At 52.1% G+C, this 26,667-nt stretch overlaps 1 protein-coding gene across 10 annotated transcripts in view; it reads right to left on the reverse strand.

The window, feature by feature from the left end:
* The window catches only part of TNFAIP8L1 (TNF alpha induced protein 8 like 1), a 31,864-nt gene extending 5,662 nt beyond the window's left edge, over positions 1 to 26,202 (reverse strand). For 3 of the 10 annotated variants that reach the window (XM_059888238.1, XM_059888236.1, XM_059888237.1), the window contains exons 1-2: positions 20,566 to 20,671; positions 353 to 4,106 (exon numbers count right to left, since the gene is read on the reverse strand). In XM_059888238.1, coding sequence (XP_059744221.1) covers positions 3,546 to 4,106 — 561 coding nt within the window. In that variant the 5' untranslated portion in view covers positions 20,566 to 20,671 and the 3' untranslated portion in view covers positions 353 to 3,545. The other 7 variants (XM_059888239.1, XM_059888243.1, XM_010806984.4 and 4 more) reach the window with 7 other exon arrangements.
* Positions 26,203 to 26,667: the final 465 nt, after the last annotated feature.

Raw genomic sequence — 26,667 nt, forward strand, 5'->3', positions numbered from 1 at the left:
AGCGTCCCCTGCTTTGGATGTGTGGAGTCTTAACCACTGGACCACCAGGCAAGTTCCCAGACCATCTGTTCTGTGCCCTATAGTTGGCTCTGCTTATTTTTTTGGAAGCTGGATTGCAAACTCAGTGACTTAAAAAAAATAACAAAACACCCACAGGCAAACAAAAATAAATAAATGAAATCCCCAAATGCCTCAGCCAGTCCTAGCAGCAGGGCCTGGGAGTCTGACCCCCACTGGACTGTCTGCCTGGCCTCTGACCAGGAGGAAAGAAACCTGTGGCTGTGAATCGGGTCCTTGATGATCAGAATCACCGCATTGGGCTGGCTGAGGCCTCTCTGTGTCTGTCACTCACCTGGCCCGCCCCTCGTGCTGTTGAGGAGCCAGGTGCTGCTGGGACCCCGCCAGCCAGAGAAGAAGCCGCTGACCGAGGGCATGGGATCCAGCCCCAGGGCTCCAGCACTACTGGTGTAGGAGCCATTCCAAGGGAGGTGCAAGCAAGAAAAACAGCTGCACTCAGAACCAGTAATGACTGACAGCGACCTTGGGCCCACAGGACTTGAGGAAAGAACCAGCAGCCTCAATGGTCAAGTGCACATGACCTGTGCCATTTCGGGAGCACCTCTTTTGTTCAGTTGCTCAGTTATGTCTGACTCTTTGTGACTCCATGTTCCACAGCATGACAGGCTTCCCTGTTCTTCACCATCTCGTGCAGCTTGCTCAAACTCCTGTCCATTGATTCGGTTATGCCATCCAACCATCTCGTCCTCTGTCCTGTCGCCCCCTGGACAGTACAACAGAGCAGCTCTGGACGCACACAAGTCCTTGGGGACGCTCGCTTAACTGAGCACGGCACCCTGCAGGTTTCAACAGGGCCAGGAGACGCTTGCCTGGGGCTGCCTGCAGAAGCTAGGCAGCAGGACAGAGCCAGAGGCAATGGTGCTCCCTGGGCCTAAGCTACGTGAGGAGACCCCAGCCAAGAGGGGTACTGAGTTTTGTACGGTCAGTTGGGAATCACTTACCACTTCCACATCCTGGGTGCTAGCAGAGAGGCAGAGCGCTGGGTGCGATGTGGCAGGGCAGGGCAGAGCATCTCTGGACACAAAGAAGCCTCCCCTTTACCCCAAGGGCCTGGTGAGCAGAGCCGCCCCGCCGCAGGTCACAGTGAGGAGCGGTACCAAGCCCCCTCTGTGCTGCCAAAGCCAAGCTGTGCCACCTCTGCTAGGGTGTCATCAAGCCCAGCGGGAATTCAGCCTGCCAGCAGCCTGTGAACCTATGACATTTGTGTGCAATCTGGAGTTATTTTCTTTTTTTATTTCGGCTGTGCTGTGTCTTCGTTGCCATGCTCAAGCTTAAGTTGCCCTGTGGCAGGTGGGATCTTAGTTCCTGGACCAAGGATGGAGGCTGTGTTCCCTGCATTGGAAGGCAGATTCTCAACCACTGGACCACCAGGGAAGTCCCCAAACTTGATTTTTAATAGGTAGAAACCCCGGGCAGGTGAGAGAAGGCTATCAGATGCTTTTATTTACATAGTTCTCTTTGGTTCTTTTTAAAATTCTTTTTATTTGGCTGCACGAGGTCTTTGTTGTGGTACGTGGGATCTAGTACCCTGACCAGGGACTGAACCCGGGCCCCCGCATTGGAAGTGTGGAGTCTTAGCCACTGGACCACCAGGGAAGTCCCGGTTCTTTTTTTTTTTCTAAATTAAATCTCAAGTGTATGAAAAGAGTCAAGACAACAAGTCCAAAGCCTTGTCACGTGGATGTCCTTCAGCCAGCAGAGCAGAGGGCAAAGAATTTCATCTGGGGCTTCTCGGTGTAATCAAAATACACGTTTGTTCTTGAACTTGAGGATCTGTCTCTTGGCACACAAAGGGGGTAAGTTGCTTTGGAAGTCGAAGGTAGAGAGGGGAACAGCTGACTGTTGGGTGGAAGCCTTTGGCTTTTTCAGGGCAGCCGAAACCAAACAGAAATGCTGCCCTGGATCTGGGGTCCTAATCTACTAGCCAGCCCAGCAGGCCATGGAGAGGCAAAAGGGAGTGGTGAGGACTGTGGCAGAGCAAAGACAGGCCGCCTCTGCAGCTTCACCAACGGGCAGTGCAGGTGAGTTTTCTAGAGTTTTCAAGATCCACTGATAGATTGGGACATGCAATTTCCTTGGTTTCAAGTGTTGGCAACTAATTCCAAATGTCTCAAACACTGAATGAGGCTAAGCAAACCCATCTTCTCACCTAATACGGCCTGCAGCCCTCCTGTTGGCAGTGTTTCCCCTAAACAGACCAGATTCTACAGAAATGGACACTGTTCCCCCTCCCTCGGGGTGCTCAAAACAACCCAACACAGCCAGACCTGCAGGGGGCTTCACAATCTTTTACAACCTGTGCCCACTTCCAACCAACAGATTGCAGATACACCCCCCACACCCCCACGTGTCCATCCATGCCCCAAGTTAAGCATTGTCCCACCTGCTGGGTGTTGGCAAAGCCAAGGTTTGTTGAGCTTTGTCTCTGAGGCCTGTCTTATAAAAACAAGTGTTTATGTGTATTTGTTTTCCAAATATGAAATGATCCTTTAAAAACAGGCATGTGTCTCAGATGGCTTTCCCAACGGCCTTCATCGGAGGCGCACTCTGACCACTCCCTCCTGGGAGTCAGGGCCACGATGCCAAGCAGACAGAGGGGCATCCTCACCAGTAGGCCTGAGCCCACCACAGCCCTCACCACGGCTCCCTGGCGTCATTTTCTGAGCTGCGGAGCAAAGTGCCCAGCCTGGGAGGCTGAGACAACGGAAGCTTGTTTGCTTAGCTCAGGAGGCCCGACGTCAAGGTGTGGGCTGGGCCGGTGTCCCAGGCTCTCTCCCAGCTTTTGGTGCTGGCTTGCAGCTCTTGGCATTCCTTGTCTTATAGACACATCCGCCCAGTCTCTGCCTCCACCTTCACATAGCATTCTCCCTCTTGACTCTGTGCACATGTCCCCTTCTCAAAAGGACCCCAAGTCATGGTGGATTAGGGGCTGCCTGGCTCCAATATGAACTCATGGCAACCAATTACATCAGCAATCACCCAATTTTCAGATCAGGTCACATTCACAGGTCCCAGGGGTTAGGACTTCATCCGGGAAATAGGAGGTGGGGTGGGGTGAGACAGTTCACTCTGTAACACCCCCTTTCTCCTGGTTCCCTGTGACCCTCTCTGCGGGAATGAAAAAGCCCAAGTAACACTTAAGTGAGAAGCCCCCAGCTGTCAGAGACACCCAGTGATTTGAGGGGTACAGACGGTGGCTTAAGGGGCATAGTTCAGATGGTGCCAGAGCAGGCAGGGGTCTCCAGGTGCCTGGGAGAGGCCGCAGGCACAGGCAGACTGAGCCGGGCTCTAAGCCCGGTGAGACTGGGCCCGAGGACAGGGGAGCTGGGTCTTTGGAGCTGCACAGTCACCTGTGTGTGTGTGTTGGGCGAGGGGTGATTGGCCAGAGTCAGACAGGAAGGAAAGGGTTAGCTCCGTCCCACTTAAAGCTGCGCCCCCTGCAAGCAACCGCAGCGGTTCGGAGGTTGTCATATGCTGTCCTCATCCAGCATCCGGGTGAGGCCGTCACAGATCCGGCGCAGGTGGGAGCGGTAGGGCTCTGCGGGGCTGTAGAGCGCCGCCAGGAAGTCGCAGTCGGCCAGGTGGCCGAACACGTGGTTGATGCGGCCGTGGGACTTGGCGGTCAGGTGCGCGCCGGCCGCCTGGTGCAGCAGGTCCCGGCACTCGAGCAGGGTGGTGGCCAGCACGCGCCGGTCGAAGGTGAAGTCCACCTGGTGGAAGCTGACAGCGGTCATGGCCAGGCGGCGAGCCTGCTGCCGCAAGCGCTGCAGCCGCGCCAGCTCCTCGGCGCCCAGCTGCCCGGCGCGCAGCAGGACGCCCAGCTTCACCGCCACCTTGACCAGGTTCTTGACCAGCTTCTGGGCCTCCTTGCGGCTGCGGGTGAACTCCTTGGTGGCGCGGTACAACTCGTCCAGCACCTCGCTGCTGGTGTCGTCAATGAAGGCGGACGCCACTGCCCGGGAGGCCATCTTGCTCAGGAGCTTCTTCTGGGCCTGGAGGGCCAGGCTCTTGGTGCTGAAGGTGTCCATCTGTCCTGCGAGGAGAGACACACAGACCTGCCGTCAGCCCGCAGGGCCCAGCTGTGAGGGGCTTTCAGGGGCAGGCAGCTAATGCTGGAGATCTGTCTTCCCCATCTGAGAAATGGGCGCGCGCCACCAGCCTATCCCCAGGGGAGCCCACGTACCCACACCACAGAGGTACTGGGTGTGCAGAGCTGACTGGGAGACCTTTCCTCCCCCCTGCACCAAACACAGCAAGTGCCGCCATCTGCGATGCTGCAAGAGCCCTTAGCAGGGGCTCCTCAGCAGATCAAGAAGGCCCTGGACAAAGGGACAGGTAACAAGATGGGGAGGGAATCCCAGGCAGGAAGATTACGGAGCTCCAAGGCCTAGGGAAGAGAAATTCAGAGTTGTTGGAGGACCGGATGCAGAAACTTGTGAACAAATAGCAAAAGCTATTTTTAGGAAAAGCTTGTAAAAACAAACAACATTCACACTGAAGAGATAATGACCCAAGGGACCCTAAGGGACCTAAGGGAATTTGTTTCTTAAAGGAATTAATGTGTAGTGGTGAAATCTGGGCAGGGCCTTCTGTTATGGTTTATTACAGAATATAGATCCCTGTGTTATACCCTAGGACCTGTGGTTTAGCCATTTCTGTAAACAATACTTTGCACCTACTTTTCCCAAACTCCCAACTAATCCCAGACTTGCAACTGCAAGTCTGTTGTCTATGTCTTTATTTTTGGCTGTTCTGGGTCTTTGTTGCTTCGTGGGCTTTCTCTAGTTGCAGCAGGTGGGGGCTACTCTAGTTGCGGATCACAGACTTCTCATTGCGATGGCTTCTTTTTTTTCTGAGCTTGGGCTCTAGGCACATAGGGTTCAGTAGTTGTGACAGACAGGCTTAGTTGCTCCATGGCATGTCGGATCTTCCAAGATCAGGGATTGAACCTGTGTCTCCTGCATTGGCAGGCAGATTCTTAAACTGCTCCACCAGGGAAGTCCTGTTCTCTATGTCTGTGGGTCTGTTTCTGTTTCGTTCAGTTCAGTTCATTCACTCACTCATGTCCCATCTTTGCGACCCCATGGACTGCAACACTGCCAGGCTTCCCTGTCCATCACCAACTCCCAGAGCTTGCTCAGACTCATGTCCATCGAGTTGGTGATGCCATCCAACCATCTAATCCTCTGTCTTCCTCTTCTCCTCCTGCCTTCGATCTTTCCCACATCAGGGTCTTTTCCAGTGAGTTAGTTCTTGCATCAGGTGGCCAAAGTATTGGAGCTTCAGCTTCAGCATCAGTCCTTCCAGTGAATATTCAGGACTGATCTCCTTTAGGATGGACTGGTTGGATCTCCTTGCAGTCCAAGGGACTCTCAAGAGTCTTCTCCAACACCACAGTTCAAAGACATCAATTCTTCCGCGCTCAGCTTTCTTTATAGTCCAACTCTCACATCCATACATGACTACTGGAACAACCATAGCTTTAACTAGACAGACCTTTGTAGGCATAGTAATGTCTCTGCTTTTTAATATGCTGTCTAGGTTGGTCATAGCTTTTCTTCCAAGGAGCAAGCGTCTTTTAATTTCCCGGCTGCAGTCACCATCTGCAGTGATTTTGGAGCCCCCAAAAATAGTCTGTCACTGTTTCCATGTTCCCCATCTATTTGCCATAAAGTGATAGGACAAGATGCCATGATTCTAGTTTTCTGAATGTTGAGTTTTAAGCCAGCTTTTTCACTCTCCTCTTTCACTTTCAACAAGAGGCTCTTGAGTTCTTCATTTTCTGCCATAAGGGTGGTGGTATCTGTGTATCTGAGATTATTGATATTTCTTCCGGCAATCTTGATTCCAGCTTGTGCTTCTTCAGCCCAGCATTTCTCATGATATACTCTGCATATAAGTTAAATAGGCAGGGTGACAATATACAGCCTTAACGTACTCCTTTCCAGATTTGGAACCAATCTGTTGTTCCATGTCCAGTTCTACTTGATGCTTTTTGACCTGCATACAAGATTTCTCAGGAAGCAGGTAGGGTGATCTGGTGTTCCCATCTCCTGAAGTATTTTCCACAGTTTGTCCTGATCCACACAGTCAAAGCATAGTCAATAATAGCAGTAGTAGATGTTTTTCTGGAACTCTTGCTTTTTCGATGATCCAGTGGATGTTGGCAATTTGATCTCTGGTTCCTCTGCCTTTTCTAAATCCAGCTTGAACATCTGGAAGTTCACAGTTCACATACTGTTGAACCCTGGCTTGGAGAATTTTGAGCATTACTTTACTAGCATGTGAGATGAATGCAACTGTGTGGTAGTTTGAACATTCTTTGGCATTGCCTTTCTTTGGGATTTGAATGAAAACTGATCTTTTCCAGTCCTGTGGCCACTGCTGAGTTTTCCAAATTTGCTGGCATACTGAGTGCAGTACTTTCACAGCATCATCTTTTAGGATTTGAAATAGCTCAACTGGAATTCCATCACCTCCACTAGCTTTGTAGTGATGCTTCCTAAGGCCCACTTGACTTCACATTCCAGGATGTCTGGCTCTAGGTGAGTGATCACACCATGATTATCTGGGTCATAAAGATCTTTTTTGTATAGCTCTCCTGTGTATTCTTGCCACCTCTTCTTAATATCTTCTGCTTCTGTTAGGTCCATACCATTTCTGTCCTTTTTTGTGCCCATCTTTGCATGAAATGTCCCCTTGGTGTCTCTCAATGTCCCCTTGGTGTCTTTGTTTTGTAGACAAGTTCATTAGTGCCATAGGTCCCACATATAAGTGGTACCGTACATGGTATTTGTCTTTCTCTGACTTAGTCCTCTTAGTAGGAGAACCTCTGGGTCTGTCCATGTTGCTGCCTATGGCATTATTTCATTCTTTTTATGGCTGAGTGATAGTCCATTGTATATGTAAACCACATCTTTATCCACTCATCTATTGACGCACATTTGGTGGCTCCCATGTCCTGGCTGCTATGAACATTGGGCTGCATGTATCTTTTTGAGTTATAGTTTTGTCCAGATATGTGCCCAGGAGTGGGATTGCTAGATCATCTGGCAGCGCTATTTTTAGATTTTTGAGGAACCTGCATACTGTTCTCCATAGCGACTGCACCAATTTCCATTTTCACTAATAGTATGGAAGGGTTCCCTGTTCTCCACACCCTGTCCAGCATTTACTATTGACCTTTAACGATGGCCATTCTAAGAGGATGACAGAGGCTGAGATGGCTGGATGGCACCACTGACTCGATGGACATGAGTTTGAGCAAGCTCCGGGAGTTGGTGATGGACAGGGAGGCCTGGCGTGCTGCAGTCCATGGGGTCACAAAGAGTTGGACAGGACTGAGCAACTGAACTGAACTGATTCTAAGAGGTGTGGGGTGATACCTCATTGTAGTTTTGATTTGCATTTCTCTTCTATCAGCGATGTTGAGCATCTTTTATTGTGCCTATTGGCCATCTGAATGTCTTTGAAGAAATGTCTATTTAGGTCTGTCCATTTTCTGATTGGGATGTTTGTTTTTTCTGTTACTGAGTTGTATGAACTGATTATGTATTTTGGATATTAATGAGTAGGGCCTTCTGAATCCCACTACACGTGAGCCCTGGCTCCAGCCTCACAAACCCACTGTAGCCTTGCTGTGAGCTGAGAAGGGCTCAGGATGAGTGAGTACAGGGGGTCCTGGCCTCATTGCACAGCTCCATGAGACAGGGTCCCAGCCCCAGCCTCAGGCTGTTCAGGGTGGAGGAGGAGCGCAGTTAGCAACCCCCCATCTCCCCAACCCCGTGAGTTTACAGCAGACATCCCTAAGGCCTTAGTCAGGCCCTGGATGAGTCAGAGGGCAGCAGCTGGCTGGGGTTCCCCAGGGCCATTTGTGGGGTTTTTGGAAGCACAGCGTTCTGATGACTCCTCTGATACAGAAACACTGACATGCATCAGCTTCCACCCAGGAAAGGACCGGGCAGGTGGCCAAGGTGAGTGGCAGGCTGGTGCTCTTGGAATAGCAGCCACGCCTCTGACTGCAGAAGCCTGGATTTCTGCCTGTCCCTTATGTCCTGCCTACCATGGCCATCTTCCAGATTTCTCAGGCTCTGAAGCCTCCCCCTCAGCACCAGAATTCTTCCTAAACTGAACATCTGGGCATAGTCCTTTCCTTCTAAGAACCAGCTGGAAGCTCCTCATGGCTCTTGAGACCAAGCCCCACACTCCATTTGGATCCCTGCCTCTTCCCTGGTGAACTCCTATACATCCCTCAATACCTTAGCCCCCAAACCCCTGCCTCTTCCTTGGTGGACTCATATATATGCCCCAAAGCCCTGGCCTCCAAGCCCCTGCCTCTTCCCCTGGCAGCTTCATCCTTCAGCTCAGCCTGGACACCACCTCTAGGAAGCCATCCCTGAACAGCCAAACTGACAGGCCCCTCCTATGAGTCACCCAGCACCCAGGCATCCCCCGTCCCTGCTGCACACCCTGGCTTTGCTGCCTCAGTGGTCTGCCTCACCACAGGTCCCAGGGGACAAAATGGCGTGATTCCCTATCCACTCTGTTTCTGGAGACTCCAGAAACATCTGTCCAATGAATGAGGTAGCCTGAGACCCGCCCCCAGCCCTCCCCCGCTGCTGCCCCAGGCTCTGGTCAGAATCCACCCCACCCCAGCTGCAGGCCAGCCAGACCAGGAATGCCATGTGGGTGCCCACTCAGCCACGGGAGCCCCCACAAAGCCCCTCTTTGTGTGAGCTCAGACGCCGGGAGGAGTCCAACCCTCGGCCGCCCTCTTGCTGCCCACAGAGGTCAGGATAGGCCTGGTGATGAATGACCTGGGCCTCCCTGCCCCCTACACCAGTCTCAGACCCTGTCCACAGGCTGGGGCCAGAGCGGGGTGCGAGTGACTCAGCATCACATGGCAGGCCCTGAGCAGTGGCCGGTGCCTGTTTCACAACTTCTGCCTGGTATTCTACTGAGCTTGCCCATTTGCAGAAGAAACCAGGCTCAGGGAAGCTTAGCCATTTCCCCAAGGCCACACAGCAACACAGGGACCGCCTGCCCCACCCTCTCTGCACCCCAGCTACCTCTGCCTTTCCTAGTTGATTCCTGGGAGTCAGCCTCAGTCTTGGGGTGCTGGGAGATATCCCCTGCGACAAAACCAGCCCTGATATCTGAGGCCTGCTCCTGGCTCTGACCATGTGGCCAAGCAACATAACTGCCCTATGCCTCCGTTTCCTCTGTAAAATGGAAGATGGTGACTGTCAGGATGGAGAACTGACTCCATCCCAGGGCAGAAACTTGTGGCCAACCTGAGAGCCCCCCCAACCCCCAGGCTGTGAGCTTTCCCTGGGCAAGAGGCTGGACCACTGTCTTGACTTCTGACCTTCAAGCTCTGCGTCCTTTAGCTCTCTGAAAAGACCTATTTCTCTATATTCTCAGCAAGGATGCCTTCTCAACAATTTCTCTAGAACAGTCTATTCTTTTTCTTTTTGATCACACTAGGTGGCATATGGGATCTTAGTTCCTGGGGTCAAATCCACACCCCCTGCATTGCAAGCACAGAGTCTTAACCACTGGACCGCCAGGGAAGTCTCTAGGGCATTCTATTCTGTTCCCTCTATGGGCACCCCTCCTGCTCTCATCACCTGTAAACTGCTCCCCATTCAAGTCTCAGAGTTACTGTCACCTCCTCCCGGAAGACTCCCGGATGTCCCAGGCTGTGCCGGGTGCCCTTTTGGCTCCCATGGTTCCATGGGTGTCCGTCCTCCATTGCAGCCCTGAGCGCTTGGTTTCAGTGTCCATCACGCCAGGCCTGAGGGTGTGGGCAGGGGCTGTATGTTTCTTGCTCTGGCGGCCAGCCTGGGGCCTAGTACCCAGCAGGCACCCAGTAAGTGTGTGTTGAATGAATAAGGGGAGGGATGTCTGCAGACATTGGAACCCAGAGGGAACTCCCAACACCCTGGGTCCCCCAGTTTACAAATGGACAAACTGAGTCTCAGAGACAGGAGAAGGCCTTTCCCTAGATCCCAAGAACCCTGGCACTCTGCCCTATTCCATTACTGTGTGACCCCAGGCAGGGCTCTGCCCCTCTCTGGGCCTTGACCTTCCAGTCTGCAAGTCCTGAGCTTGTGCATGTTGGTTCAGAGGGGAGGCTGGTCCTATTTACTGGCTTCACCCCACCCTACCCTGCCAAGCATAGGAGGAAGAGGGGTGGGGGGTGGAGTGGGAGACTCCACACTCTTAGCCCCTCCGGCCAGTCCCCAGATCTGTGACACCTGGACCAGCCCAGCTGCATGGTAGCCCCGCCCTTCTCCTCCATCCATTGTTCTATCAGAAACGCCACCCCCTCTAAGCAGCCAGACAGGGAGATGACTACTCTCCCGGGGGAGCACTCTGGGGACCAAAATAGACCCCAGCCTTCCTTCCTGCCAGCTGTGCTCATCCAGGTCCAAGGGCAGGCCAGCCGGGAGGGGCCTGGCGGGGGCAGGGCCTTCCCAGGGTCTGCCCAGCGGACCCAATGCCAGATCACCCCACTGCCATCACGAGCCAGAAATGCCCAATGAAGCCAGGGCTCGACTGGAACGCTCATTCAGGTTCTCAGTGAGTGTTTATTCAGCACCAGTTGTGTCCCAGGGCTGGGGATATGTGTGCTAAGTCGCTTCAGTCCTGTCTTACTCTTTGTGACTCCATGGACTGTAACCCTCCAGGCTCCTCTGTCCATGGGATTTCACAGGCAAGAATACTGGAATGGGTTGCCATTTCCTCCTTTAGGGGATCTTCCTGACCCAGGGATTGAACCCGGTTCTCCTGCTCGTCAGGCAGATTCTATAGCTGGACCAGAAGAGACTGGGTCCCTGCCTCCCCAGGCCTGCTAGATCCCGTGCCACCTCCTTGTTCCAAAATAATTTGGGTGCCCTCACTTCCCTGAAACAGAGTCCACAGGCAGCATTGTCCACCCACCAGTATAAAAATAAAATTAATAGGTGGTGAGAACAGTGAGCAGGATTGTACAGGCGAACTCTGGAATATTTCTTTAAAAAAAATTTTTTTTTTGGCCATGCCGCACAGGATGCGGGATCTTAGTTCCCCAAACAGGGATAGAACCTGTGCCCCCAGCATTTGGAGTTAGGAATCTTAGCCACTGGACCACAAGGTAAGTCCCTGGAGTGTTTCAGGTTCTGTGCCTCCATCTGGGTTTACACGAATGTAAAAAGTCATTAGAGTGGGTGGTTGCAAAGCAATGTGAATACACTAAAACCCAGCGAATTGTAAACCTTCAAGGGGTGAATTTTATGGGGTATGAATTAGATCTCGATTTAAAAAAACCCGACATTTCTCCAAAGAAGGTATACAAATGGCCAATAAGCAGGTGAAAAGATGCTTAACATCACTGGCTAGGAGGAAAATGGAAGTCGAGCTCATAATATAATACCTCACCCCATAAGAACGGCTACTGCCAGAAATACAGACAATAAACAGGGCTGGCGAGGCTGGGAGAAACAAGCCCTCATCCAAGGCTGGTAGAAACAGAAGATGGTGCAGCTACCATGGGAAACTGTTTTCTGGCAGGTCCTCGAACAAACACAGTTAGCACATGACCCAGCGATTCTGCTCCTAAGCATCAACCTCGCCCAAGAAATGAAAATATATGTTCGCGTAGAAACGTACACACACGTGGGCATAGATAGCAGCACATTTGTACTAGCCAAAACACGGAAATGACACAAACACCCACCCACATACAGATGGACAATCAAATGTGGTCCCTCCACACATGGGAGCATCACTCAGCCCTGAAAAGGGGTGAAGCCCTGACACTCGCTACCACATGGATGGACCCTGGGAACACAGTGCTCAGTGAGAGATGCAGACACAGAAGGACGCACAGGGTGTGACTCCACTGACGGGAAGCGTGCAGAGCAGGCCGATCCGCAGACACAGTGGGTTCCTGTTGTCAGGGGCTGGGGAGCACAGAATGGAGAGTGATTGCTAATGGAAACAGGATGTCTTCTGGGGGTAGAAGAATGTTTTGGAATGTGAACACTTTAGTGAATTTTACAATACGTGAATTACACATCATCAAGCTGAACACTCACTGCGCCTGTATCCAGGGGACATATTTTATACCTTTGTGCCCCTTACTATATATTTGTTGTTGTTTAGTCACTAAGTTGTGTCTGACTCTTTGTGACACCCTGGACTGTAACCCGCCAGGTGTCTCTGTCCATGGGATTTCCCAAGCAAGAATACTGGAGTGGATTGCCAGGAATCAAACTGACAGGCGGATTCTTTACCGCTGAGCCACCAGGGAAGCCTATATAGATATAATGCCTCACTTTAAAAATGTTAAATAGGGTTTTCCTGATGTCTCAGTGGTAAAGAATCTGCTTGCCAATGCAGGAGAAATGGGTTTGATCCCTGATCTGGGAGCATCTAAGCCCACGTGCCACAACTACTGAGCCTGTGTTCCAGAGCCTGGGAGCTGTGACTTCTGAGCCCACGAGCCACAGCTACTGAAGCCCATGCGCCCTAGGGCCCGTGCTCTGCATCGAGAAGCCGCCACAATGAGCAGCCTGCGCCTCAACTAGAGAGTAGCCCCTGCTTGCCCCAACTACAAAAAGCCCACACAGCAACAAAGGCCCAACACAGCCAAAAATAATAAATAATTTTAAAAAAATGTTAAATAAATTGGGACTTCCCTGATGGTCCAGGGGTTAAGACTCTGTGCTTCTAATCCTGGAGGTGTGGGTTCAGTCTCTAGCTGGAGAACTAAGATCCCACATGTCTCATGGCCAAAAAAAAACCAAACATAAAATAGAACCAATATTGTAACAAAATTCCAACAAAGACTTTAAGAGCTTCCCCTGGTGGCTCAGTAATAATAAATCTGCCTAAATGCAGGAAACATGGGTTTGATCCCTGATGCGGGAAGACCCCACATGCCGCGAAGCAACTAAGCCCATGAGCCACGACCATCGAGCCTGTGCTCTGGAGCCCGGGAACGGCAACTTCTGAAGCCCGAGCGCCCTCGAGCCCAACCTCCACAACAGGGGCAGTCACTGCAATGAGAAGCCCGAGCACTGGAGCAACTAGAGAAAAGCCCGCGCAGCAATGGAGACCCAGCGCAGCCAAAAACAAACAAAATTATAAAGTAAATAGATAAATGAAAACGGTCCACATAAGAAAACAAAAGTCTTCAAAAAAAGAAAACCTCAGGCCCACTGCACTCAAGGATGGAGTGAATCTGTCAGAGGTTTGCCCCTTAATGAAGCATCGCAGTGAACATGTAGATACAAATTTCTATCAAAAAAAGAACTCCAAAGGTACCATCTGTTTGTAGGACATATGGCAGGTTAACCTTAAAAATGCATTCCAGTATACATCAGGTGCAGACAAATACTGTTTGACTCCACTTATACCTAGAATAGTCAAATTCATAGAAAGTACATTGGTAGATGCCAGGACGTGAGGAAGTTGTGAGCTGAGGGGCCGCCCTGAGCATGGCTGGATGCCTAGTGTCCCTGGTCCCTGCCCCCGGAATGCAAGCACATCCCGTTATTATCACAAGTGGGGGGAAAAGCCCTCTGAATTTCCAAAACAGCCACCTAAGAGGGGTCACCCCTGCTGGAAGGAGGAGACAGCAGGAACCAATGAACGTGGAATAAACAGGATAATTTCAGAGACGAATAAGGCCTGGGTGGGAAGCAGTGACAGCCAGGGATGGCAGGTGACCTAGGCCAGTGGTCAGGAAGTTTTCCTGGAGGAGGAGCCCCTGCAGCTGGGACTGGAAGGGCGGGGTCTGAGGAAAGGTGAGCCAGGCAGAGGGAACAGCAGGTGCAAAGGCCCTGGGGCAGGGCAGTGCAGAGAGGAGACGGAAGGCTGGTCCCCAGCCTCCGAGGAGCCCACTGTCCAAGTCCTCCCACAGCTCTGAGGTCTCCCCACCGAGACTCCAGACTAGCCCCAGCCCCCGAGGGCAGCTTTCCCATCTGTGAAATGAGTGTCCAGTCACTGAGTCCCTGACTCTGTCAACTCCTGTTCTCTATGTTCTTCTCAGAACCCTGGCCTTCCATCCCTACCTCAGACTTTTGCCCTCTGCCAACCCCACTTTGTCTCTTTGGCTCTGACCTTTGTCCTTGCCCCCATTTTGGACACTCCAGCTCCTAAACTGACCAGACATTGACCTGGAGCCTCGGACTGCTCTAGACATGCAGCATCCTTTCCTTGCCCAGGCAGGGGCAGGGAGGCAGGACTCTGTGAACCCTCCCAGAGGGGAAGGGCACCCAGCCTGGCAGATCTGTTCCTCCCAATCCTTTCAGTCCCCAAACTCTGGAGGAGGGCCAACCCCCATCCCTGCCCCATCAGTGACCTTCCCCAGTTCATCTCCTCTCTCACTGTCCCTGCAACATGCTAGGCACTGTCCAGCCTTGGGGTCTCCACCAGGTGGGGAGACTCTCCCCACAGCCCTCCATCCAACCTGAACTGAGCACGCTGCGGGTGGCCTCTCCATGCACACATTCCCGGTGCTGGACTCTGGACATGGGGGTGATGGGGATTCCGCCCCAACTCCCAGGGGCCCTTCCTAGGCGCACTGGGAATGCTACATCTCATCCCATTCACCACCTGCTGGAAAGAGCCACCAGCTCTCCGGGGTTGGGGGTGGGGGGGATGTAGGCGTGTAGGTACATATGTATGTTTTCCATAAACCTTCCTGACATAAAGGATGTGTACCGTGCAACTTAAGAAAATAGCAAACCTCGCTGTAAATTTCATGCAGCCAGTTGATGCTCAATAAACATTCTCAGTGAGTTTTGCCTAATGCGGTGGTGGTGGTGGTGTTAAGTCGCTAAGTCGTGTCTATTTTGTGACTCCATGGACTACAGCCCATCAGGCTCCTCTGTCCATGGGATTTCCCAGGCAAGAATACTGGAGTGGGTTGCTGTTTCCTCCTCCAGGGGATCTTCCTGACCCAGGGATCGAACCCATGTCTCCTGAATTGGCAGACGGGTTCTTTAGCACTGAGCCACCAGGGAACCCCAATTGTAAAACTGGTACCAATAGCCAATCTATGGTTGCTATGGATAAATGAAAGCAGTTCTGACATGGATGTTCCTGGATCTTCTCTTTCATACAGAGAAAACTTGGACTTCACTTACTCGTCAGCCAGGTGACAGACTTTTTTGCAGAATCCAACAGTGGTTTTCCTATAGGAGGGAATATCCCTTCAAGGTTTTTTTGTGCTATTTGAAAGCAAGCAACTAGAGACACACCACCCTTTAATTTTCATTATTGACATTACCTGGAATTATACCGGGGGTGGCAAACCCTGGCCAGCTGCCTGTTTTTGTAAAGTTTTATTGGCACTCAGCCATGCCAATTTGTGTACATATTAAAGCACAGCCTTGAACAGAGGGAACAGAGGCTGTACGGCTTGCAAAGCCAAAAATATTTACTATCTGGCCCTTTATAGAAAAAGGCTGGCCAACCTCTGGATTAGATGATGACTGAACAATACATCAAACCCTGATTTGTAGCATCTGCCAATATCCATGGTGTAAATTCTCTTGCCATGGCCAGTTTCAAGCTTCCAACCTGACCATGGAGTTGGAACAAACTGCTCACCATTTCCACCAAACAGAAATAACCTCGAGAGCATAGAGGTCATTGCACAATGCAGTAAAATAATTAGAAAGGATATATTTTTTCTTTTCTTGGCTGCACTGCCTGGCATGAGGGATCTTAGTTTCCAGACCAGAGATGGAACCTGTGCCCCCTTCATTGGAAGGTCGGAGTCTTAAGCACCGGACCACCAAGGAAGTCCTGAAAGGATTTTTGACCATTTATGACCTTTGCTTTTTTATAAGTTATTTTGAAGTATTTAAGTCACATACCATAAACTCCATGCTTTTAAAGTGTACAATTCAGTGGGTTTTATATATTCACTGACCTGGGTAACCATCACCACTATTTAATTCTGAAACATTCTCATCCCTCCAGAAAGAAACCCCAGCCCTTGAACTTCCCTGGTTGTCCAGTGGCTAAGATTCCAAGAATGGGACCCAGTTCAATCCCTGCTCAGGGAACTGGATCCCGCATGCATGGCATATAAGAGTTTGTAAGCCACAGCAAAGTTCAAAGATCCCAGTGCAACCAAGTAAATAAAATATATCTATATCTATATATTTTATTTATTATTCTTTCTTGGGAGAAGGAATGATGGATCTGCATTGTTGCACCTGGGCTTTAGTTGCGCCAAGTGGGGCCTACCCTTGGTTGCAGGGTGTGGGTTTCTCATTGCAGTGGCTTCTCTTGTTGATGCACAGAGGCTCTAGGTGCTTGGGCTTCAGTAGTTGCAGCACGTGGGCTCAGTATTCGCAGCTCACAGGCTCTAGAGAGCAGGCTCAGTAGCTGTGGTGCACGGGTTTAGTTGCCCTGAGACATATGGATCGTCCTAGACCAGAGATCAAACCAGTGTCCTCTGCATTGCAAGGCAGATTCTTAACCACTGGACCACCAGGGAAGTCCCTTTTTTTTTTTTAATAAATCCCATCCCCATCAGAAGTCACGCCCCATCCCCTCCTCCAGGCCCTGGCAACCACTAATTTACTTTCCATCTCCATGAATTTGCCTATTTTTTCATATAAATGGAATCACACAGTCTGTGTCTGGCTTCTCTCACTGGGCATCCCATTTTCAAGGTTTATCTGCCTTGTAACAAGTGTCAGGCCTTCACTCCTTTTTATGGCTGGATAGTATTCTGTAGCTCTGTGGGTGTTTTTCTTCTTTTTGGCAGTGCCATGCAGCTTGTGCCATTAATTTATCCACCAGGGATGGAACCTGGGTCCCCTGCAGTGAAAGCTGGGAGTCCTAACCACTGGACCGCCAGGGAATTCCCATCCATACCTTTGTTTTAAATATAATGTATTTGACTGTAAGTTCACAGCCTGTCATTATTTAAAATTTATTTTTTCTTCCAGTTTTATTGATAGTCTGTCATTTTTAATAACGACTGGGTGGCAAAATTGGGATATTAACAACTGGGTGGCAAAATTCCTAACAGTACAGCAAGTGACTCCAATGATTGGGGTGAGGCTGGCTCCGGCATGCCACAGGTCCACGGAGCAGCCTGCCCTCCACATGAATTCTTCATGTCCCAACAAAGGGCATCAATAATTGATGGGCCTGCTCAGCGAGGCCAGGGCTACCACCCCACCTCTCTCCCTCAGCCCCGGCTGCAGGGGCCTAGGGAAGCCTGGGGTTGGGGTGGGGGCTCCGGGCCTCCGCCCTCCATGGTAAATGCCCCCACGATCCTTGTTCCCATTCCATACCCTCCGCCAATACCAGAGCACCTGCTGTTTCCAGCCAACACCAGGGTACCCGCTGCTTCCAGCCCTTTATCAACCATCACTCAGACCTCACATTTGGCGCCCATTTGGATATGTAGAAAGTGGGGCTGGGGGCTACCTGTTTGAGGTGGGGGCTGGGGAGGGGATACCAGTGGTTCTCAAACCGGGTTTCCCAGAGCCTTCGGGGGCCACCCCAAGGATGGGCAGGCTCTGCCTGCCTGCCAGGCTGCGGCAAAAACTGAGACACTTTCCACAGTGGTCAGATCTCCACTGAAGAAAGATCAAGGATTGGGCGAGGGACGGGGGTTGGGGGTAAAGAATGGATGGGCAAAAATGAATGTTGGGAGACCGAAGCCCACCCCACTGCAGAGAAGGACAGGAGAGGCTGGGACTCAGTCTGATTTTTAACAGCAAGTGGCAGAGGTTCGAGGGTCACCCACCAGGAAGGACTGTGGACACAGCCCTTTAGAGTCCGGCTCCACCCACTTCTCACCTCTCCGCAGCCTCCATCCTGTCTCTGGTCCCCGTCCCCTGTCCCGGGTTCCTCTCCGGAGAAGCCGCCAGAGGGCGCTAGTGAACACCCGAGTCCCCCTCCTTTGCCCACAGCCCTTCAGGGCTCCCACCCCCCTCAAAGTAAAATCCCAAGTCCTCCCGTGGCCCACAAGGCCATGCACGACCTTCTCCATCCCTTCCCTGCGCTCCCCTCCTTCCTCTCTCCCCCTCATTCACTTTGCTCCTGACACACAGGCCTCCTGGTTGTTCCACCAGCACATGGAGCCTGGTGCTGCCCCAGGGCCTTTGCATGGGTTGTGCCCTCTGCCTGGATTGCCCCTCGTCTCTGCATGGCTATTTCTTTCTTGCCATTGAGCTTCAATTCAAATCTCACTTTCTCAGGAGTCCCTCCCAAATTCCCCACCTCAACTAACTTCCCCATCCATCTGTCTCTCCAGTCCTTCATGCAGTTACAGCTAAGCCTAATGACTTTCTCTGGATGAATGTCTGTGAGCTGAATCCGGGTGGGAGGGAGGGGGGCACCACGTGGACCTGGGTCATTGCTGGGTCCTAGGCACCCTGCACCAGGCTTGGCTCACAGTAGGCACCCAGAACCAGTTTGTTGAATGAATAGATGGCCTTTCGGTGCCAGAAAGGAAGTCGGAGATGTCGTCCAAGGGCCCCACTATCCAGCCAGGGAAACTGAGGCAAAGAGAAAGACAGATATCCTAAGGTCACATAGAAGCAAAACACGAACACTTCTGGAAGGGTCTCTTCCAGGTGGACACTCCCCAACCTCCACCGCCCCTTTGGACAGAAGGGAAAAGTGAGGCCAAGAGGATGGAGCCTTGGAAGATCCCAAGGACTTGGCCAGAGGTGCCTCCTGAATGCCTCACGTGGTGAGATTCTGGAGGAAGTCGTCTGATGGAGGGGTATATGTGGGGGATTCTGGGGTGAAAGCCCGAGTTCTCTGTAAGGCCAAGTCCTGCCTGTCTCTAGGTCATCTCAGTCTGTAACACCTGGGGCTGAACCTGCACAAGCATGAGTCATTTCTTCAGCACCTGCCTTTGGAGCTATTTGCATGACAATAGCAGGAGCTCTGTCCTAGGCACCCTGTTGTGGCCCCATTTGACAGACAGGGACATTGAGACCTTCTGAATCCATCACATCAGATCACCAAGCAACCAAGAGGCTCCTCCCCTCCCCAGGCCTCAGATGAGGAAACAGGCTCAGGCAGCCCCTGACCTGCCCAAGGCCACACAGCAGAAAGGGATACCACAGGGCCTCCAACCTGTACCTGCCTGACTGGTCTTTTAACTTAGGGACCCCCACCCTCCATCAGAGTGGTGTTCGAGTCCCCAGTTTGCCTCCCCTCAAGAGATCTGGGCACTCACCCACCACTGACGTCCCAGGCCACTGGGCCTGCCAAGTGGGAGAAGCTCAGCCCAGGTGTTCCTGTGGCTGGGACGACAGTTCTTTGTTCTGGTTTCCATAGGTACAGCGTCCCTGGGTCGGCTCCTCCTCCGCCCCTCCCAGCCACCCAGCTGCCCAGCCTTGGCCCCGCCGGCCCGTGGCCCGGCCCATCTAGGCAACTTGTTATGTTTTAAAGCTGGCTCCTGGGCACCTGGCATTCAGGTAGAAGGAACAGCTCCTGCAAAGGCCCTGAGGCAGGAGGGTGCCTGGTGCGTTGGTGGAGTGTGGCAGCTGTGTGGCTGGAGCAGAGTGAGTGAGGGGGGTGAGGAGGAGGAGGTGGGGACCAGGGGAGAGACATGCAGGGCCCATGTTCCTGTATTTAATCCTGCAAGCTGCCCTCACCCCTGGGGGAGTTATTATGTCCCTCAGACAGGAAACTGAAGCTGGGAGAATGGAATCAACTTGTTCAAGGTACTGGTGGTGAGTGGCAGAGCAGGAACTCCGGTTTGTCTGATTCCAAATTCTGAGCTCCCCAACCACTGGGCTGAACTGCCCTCACCCTGCTATGCTACCCACCCACCCTCAAACCCAGGATGTTCATCTCCCCCAGCTGGGCTGAGACCTGCTCAGGAAGTAACCTCAGAGACCTGTTTACAGATGGGGCTGCCCCTCCTCCAGCTGAGCCCCCCCAGCTACAGGGAGTGGTGATGCACACAGATCTGGGTCAGGTCAACTGCCAATTACCTCAGTGACGAAGCCCCAGTTCACAGCTGACAAAACTGAGACCAAGGCTTCAGGCTACTGGGGACTCCCAGGTGGCCAGTCTGGGTGGGCCTGGCTCCGCACTCCCTCAGCTGCCTGGATCAGCCAGAAGTCACACACATCCTCACCTCCACGTCTTTGGCCTGGCTGCCCACACCTGGAATGCCCTCCTGGCTCTGGATTCTGGCCCTGGGACCTGGCACCCTGCACTGTGAAACGGGCAGAGTCCATCAGAGTCCTTGTTGTTGGGTGTGCTCTGGTCTCAGAGCACTACCCATGCGGGGGGTGGGGAGGAGGCAGATCAGATATACCTCCCCTGACCCACAGAGCAAGAGAGACAGAGGGAAAGGGAGAAGAGAGAGGGAGATGGAAACTGAGGCAGGAATACTGATTGAAGGGGGATTGTCAGGGCAGAGGGAGCGAGAGAAACAGAGAGACCAAGTGGCCCCCGAGATCTGCTGAGATGCGGGGCGGCCCAGCACCGCTCGCTTACCTGTTCTCTGGGATTCAGTCGTTGGTTCGACCGTCGAGGTTCTGTCCGGCCGCCTCGGAGGGGCCGTTGCTGTGGCTGCGAGACTCGTGCCGGAGGACTGGGACCCGGCGGGGCGGGGCAGGAAGCTCGGTCCCGCCCTCCAATTGCCCCGCCCTTCTCTGCGGCCCCGCCTCGCCCCCGCCCGCCCGAAAAGGGCCGCAGTGGGGCCGACGGAGGTGGGGGCGAGCGAGGACTTAGGCTCAGCCAATGGCAGCGCGGGCGGTGTACGAAGAGTCCAATGGGAGAAGGTTGCCGCGCGGGAGGGGTGGGGCCTGGGGCGGGGCCAGGCGGCTTGGGGGATTCCTCCGGAATCACGAAAGGAGCCGGATGCCAGCGGAGAGGCCAACCCCGGGCCAGTCCAAGAAAGGAGAGGAAGGAGACTTGAGTCAAAAACAGAGATATGAGGGCCATGGAGACAAAGCGAGCCAAAAAGAAAAACAGAACAACTCTGTGGCTCTGGGACTGCCCCTTTCTCCCACTGGGACTCCGTTTAAAGAACGGCCCCGGGGAACCCTTAACTACAGAATGACCAGGGAGCCCATTAAAAATGTAGATTGTTGTACCCTCCAGACGAGCTGAATCTAACCCAAGGTTGAAGATACATCTTTCTGGGTTGCAGATAAATTCTCCAGGTTAGGTTTCATTCAGTCGCTACGCGGATGGACCCTGGAGATCCCACCAGGGGACTTCCCAGACCCAGGCACGATGTCCGTGGGAATGAGCCAGGGAGATCTGCAGGAGCCTCCAGGCCGCTGGCGGGTGGGGCGGTGGGGCCAGCTGGGGCCCCCGGAGGATGCAGCTGTGAGTCCTGGGAACCGGACCCAGGAGCAGCTCCCAGAGTCCCTGCCGCTCCATTTCCTCCCGGAATCTCCAACCCTGAGTCCCAGTTGCAGCTAGGACCAGGGGGAGCCAGAGCAGGCTGCACAACCTGTGCAGGTTGAGTCCTATCCTCTACGTGGGGCACACACAACCCTGGCACAGACTTCAGGAGGCAAAAAGAGATGAAATGTCTCTTTATCCCATCCTTTTTTGTTGTTGTTTGTTTTTTTTAAATCAGGGGACTGTGACCCAGAGAGTGGAAGTGACTTGCCTGAGGACCTGCAAGCGAAAGTGGCAGGTCCAGGATTTTAACCCAGTAATTTTTGTCCCACCTCCTCCCATTCACAGCCAGGTACTAGTTTCTCATCCGGGACACTGTGTATTGGCATTCCTATGCACTGACATACTGTTGTGTGGAAATTGTATAAATCTTAATTATGTTGAATTGGTTCATAGTGATTTTCAGGTCTACTATATCCTTCTACAGGGGCTTCCCTGGTGGCTCAGATGGTAAAGCATCTGCCTGCAATGTGGGCGACCCAGGTTCGATCCCTGGATTGGGAAGATACCCTGGAGAAGGAAATGGTGACCCACTCCAGTACTCTTGCCTGGAAAATTCCATGGACAGAGGAGCCTTGAAGGCTACAGTCCATGGGGTCGCAAAGAGTCGGACACGACTGAGCAACTTCACTTCTTCACTTCATATCCTTCTACTCTTCTGTATATTCATTCTATTAATTTTTGAGAGTTTGATATTGAAACTCCAACTAAAATTCTTTATCTACTTAAAAAAATAATTGTAATATATAGTGGAACTATATGTAACCTTGTTCTGCATTTTCCAAGTCTCCTATAAATGTGTTATCATACTTTTGTAATTTAAAACAATAAAATTTTAAAAAATAAAGCCTACAAGCCCACAAATAAGAATGAATAAAAGGAATTCCTTGGTGGTCCAGTGACTAGGACTCCATGCTTTCACCAGGGTGGACACAGGTTAAATCCCTGGTCGGGAAACTAGGATCCCACAAGCCACGAGGCCAAAAAGTAAAAGAATGAATAAGAAGTGCCCAGGAGGGACTTCCCTGGTGGTACAGTCGTTAAGACTCCATACTTTAACTGCAGGGGGCATGGGTTCGATCTTGGGAAACTAAGATTCCACATGCTGGGCAGTGCAGCCAAAAAAGAAAAGTGTCCAGGAGGATATGAAGAAATTAGAACCTTCACACTTTGTGGTAGGGATACAAAATGGTGAAACTTCTGTGGAAAATAGCTTGGTCATTTCTCAGAAAACTAAACCTAGAATTACCATCAGATCAGATCAGATCAGATCAGTCGCTCAGTCGTGTCCGACTCTTTGCGACCCCATGAATCGCAGCACGCCAGGCCTCCACTCCTAGGTATATACCCCAAGGAGTTGAAAGGAAGGACTTCAACAAGTATATTTTTTCATAACAATTTTAATAGCAGTATGATTTACACTAGCCTAAAGACGCTTTTGAACTGTGGTGTTGGAGAAGACTCTTGAGAGTCCCTTGGACTGCAAGGAGATCCAACCAGTCCATTCTGAAGGAGATCAGCCCTGGGATTTCTTTGGAAGGAATGATGCTAAAGCTGAAACTCCAGTACTTTGGCCACCTCATGCAAAGAGTTGACTCGTTGGAAAAGACTCTGATGCTGGGAGGGGTTGGGGGCAGGAGGAGAAGGGGACGACAGAGGATGAGATGGCTGGATGGCATCACTGACTCGATGGACGTGAGTCTGAGTGAACTCCGGGAGTTGGTGATGGACAGGCAGGCCTGGCGTGCTGAGATTCATGGGGTTGCAAAGAGTCGGACACGACTGAGCGACTGAACTGAACTGAACTGAAAGACAAAATAACCCAAATGTCCATCGACAGAGGAAGGGGTAACAAAATGTTATCCATCCATATGTTATTGTTCAGTTGCTAAGTCTTTGCGACCCCATGGACTATAGCTTACCAAGCTCCTCTGTCCATGGACTTTCCCAGGGAAGAATGCTGGAGAGGGTTGCCATTTCCTTCCCCAGGGGATCTTCCCTGCCCAGGGATCAAACCCACGTTTTTTGCATTGGCAGGCAGTTTCTTTACCACTGAGCCACCTGGGAAACCCAATCCACCCATACAGTGAAATGTGGTGGTGGTGGTTTAGTCACTAAGTCGTGTCCAACTCTAGCAACCCCGTGGACTGTAGCTAGCCAGGCTCCTCTGCCCATAGAATTCTCCAGGCAAGAATACTGGAGTGGGTTGTCATTTCCTTCTCCAAACAGTGAAATATAATTCAGTCATAAAAAGGAAGGAAGTTATTCATGCTAACATGCTGCTGCTGCTAAGTCACTTCAGTCGTGTCTGACTCTGTGCAACCCCAGAGACGGCAGCCCACCAGGCTCCCCCATCCCTGGGATTCTCCAGGCAAGAACACTGGAGTGGGTTGCCATTTTCTTCTCCAGCGCATGAAAGTGAAAAGTGAAAGTGAAGTCGCTCAGTCGTGTCCGACTCTTAGCGACCCCATGGACTGCAGCCTACTAGGCTCCTCCGTCCATGGGATGTTCCAGGCAACAGTACTGGAATGGGGTGCCATTGCCTTCTGAACCTTAAAAATAGGTTTAAGGACATCTGCTACTGAATACATGTTGTATTTCTTTCTTGTTTGGAAATATTAAAAATATTACCATAACAAAGATTTCAGACAAAAAAAAAAATAGGTTTAAGATGCCGATCATAAGATGATCAACATTCGGTACTTCCTTGGTGGTCTAGTGGTTAAGACTCCTCACTTTCACTACATGGGGCACAGGTTCGATCCCTGGTCAGGGAAGATCTGCATGCCATGAGGTGCAGTCAAAATATAAGAAAAAAAATAGATGATAAATATTGTGTGATCCACTTATATGAGGGACCTCAAATCAGAGAATCCACAGACAGAAAGTAGAATAGAGGTGGCCAGAGGCTGGGGGGACAGGAATGGGGACTTAGTGTTTCATGAGGACAGAGTTTGTGTCAGGGTTGATGGAAAAGTTCTGGAGATGATGGTGGGGATTCACGACATTGTGAAGGTACTTCATGCCACTGAACTGTGCATTTAAAAAGACTTACATTGGTAATTTTTATTATATATTTGCCATAATTTTAGAAAATGAATATTGTAACATACCAAACCACTGAATTGTATGCTGTAAGTGGGTGAATTGTGTGGTATATAAATTATGTCTCGACAAAATTATTTTTCTTTTAAAGTGCCCAGCAGTATATCTGGCAATAATAATAATACTATAGTTGATGACTTCCATGGTGGCTCAGACCATGGAGAATCTGCCTGCCACGAAGGATACCTGAGTTTGATCCCTGGATCAGGAAGATCTTCTGGAGAAGGGAATGTCTACCCACTCCAGTATTCTTGCCTGGAGAATTCCATAGACAGAGGAGTCTAGTGGGCTACAGTCCATGGAGTCGCAAAGAGTCGGATACGACTGAGCGACTGACACTATTACTACTATAGTTAATATTTACTGAGTACCTACTACGTTCCAGTCCCTAAGCACTTTACATACATTAACTCACCAAATTCTCAAGGCAACCCTACAATGCTGTGACACCCTACAGGTGTCTCATTTCACAGATGATGAAACTGAGGCTCAGAGGAAACAAGTAACTTGTCTCAGGGCACTCAGCCAGGTCATGGCAGAGGTGGGATTAGTGAGGCGGGAGCAATGGATATAGCTCCTCTAGGTGGTCGGACATCCTTAGGGGTCTCGCTAGGGAGTGAGGGTCTGAACAGACGAGGGACTCTATCCGGGGTTGGAGGCTAAGCCTGAAACCAGTGACTTGAGGTCTAGAGCTTAGCTCAGAGTTGGGGCTCAGTGCAGCCTCGGGAGCTCTGTATCAGGGGTCAGTTTCAGCCGGGGAGCGGGGAGCTGGGTGGGTGTTCAATTTTGAGTGGGGGATTCCATCCAGGGTACCAATGTTCGTAGCTGCGCGGATTCCGGCCGTGCCCAGCAGGGGGCGTGCTCTGCCCACAGCCAGGGCCGGCTGAGCCCTGGCTTTCCTGGGAATGGTCGCCCTGGTGGGCGGGATATGCAATGCACGACACAGGGTACCCAAGTCTAAGTCCCCCCAGATCCTAGACCCACCCAGCGTCATCTGCACCCCGAGGTCAGACCTCGCACTCGGCGGTGCTGTGTGTCTCGCGACGGCCGACCCCCTTCTCTGGGTCTCTTCCTCGCGCCTGCGCAATGGGACCACAGTAGTGGCGGCCGCGGGGGTGATGGAAGGATGGGAGGTAGGAAAGCCTGTTCTCCAGGAACCTCCGGGAGCCCCTTCTCCTCCTCCTGGCGGCTTCCTCGCAGCCGGAGCGCTCCACCGCCGATGGTGGCGGTGACCAGCGCGCCACCCTCCCGCGCTCCAAGTCCAGGCGTAACTCCCACGTGCCGCGATCCATCTGTCCCCAGCCCATCAATCTGTCCCGCAAGACCCCTCCCAAGGCCACTTAGGAAAGGGAGTGGGTGGTTGGACACAGATGGAGGACGGGAGGAGGGGCGGACCTTACTTGAGCCTCCTGGCCAGGCCAGGAAATCCTGTGGAACTTTTCCAAGGGCACTGAGCGTGGAGAGCTGTCTTCATCCCAGGGTCACGGGCTCAGCAGGGAGTGGGGGCTCAGGGCCCGTCGACCCATCCCCCCGCCTCCCCGCCCAATCAGGGAAGCAGAAGGAAAGTGGGACCGCAAGGTCCTAAGAGCCAATATTTCAGCCCTCTGCCTGCGTCTGCCCACCCCGCCCGAGCCCCCCTCCCCGCCCTCCGCATTCCCCACATCTCCCTCCCCGTGGCAGTGAAGGAGCGCAGGAGCGAGTCAGTCCCAGCGCTAGAATGTGTTTACAAGCGTCCGCCGCGCAGACGCCAGTCGGCCGCCTGCGTGTGGGAGGCGGGCGTCTGCGGAGATAAACGGTCAGGTGTGGGTCTGTGGGTTCGCGTGTAGTGGGGGAGGGGAGGGCCGGATCTGCTGCTGCTTCTGAGGGTAGTGAGCCCCACCCTCCCTCCGTTACTCCCGGCTGGAGGAAGCTTCACTTCTTACCAGAGTCTCAATTGCTCCATCTGGAAGATGGGTGCACAGATTCACAGCACCGGGCCATCATGTCAGAGCTGTGATGGGGAAAGCACAGGCAGCTTTGGGGGCCTAGAGGAGGTACCTGACCCCATCTGGCAACCAGGGTGGCTTCCAGGGGGAGGTG

This window comes from Bos taurus, chromosome 7 (assembly GCF_002263795.3).
Source record: "Bos taurus isolate L1 Dominette 01449 registration number 42190680 breed Hereford chromosome 7, ARS-UCD2.0, whole genome shotgun sequence".
Lineage (NCBI taxonomy): Eukaryota > Metazoa > Chordata > Mammalia > Artiodactyla > Bovidae > Bos > Bos taurus.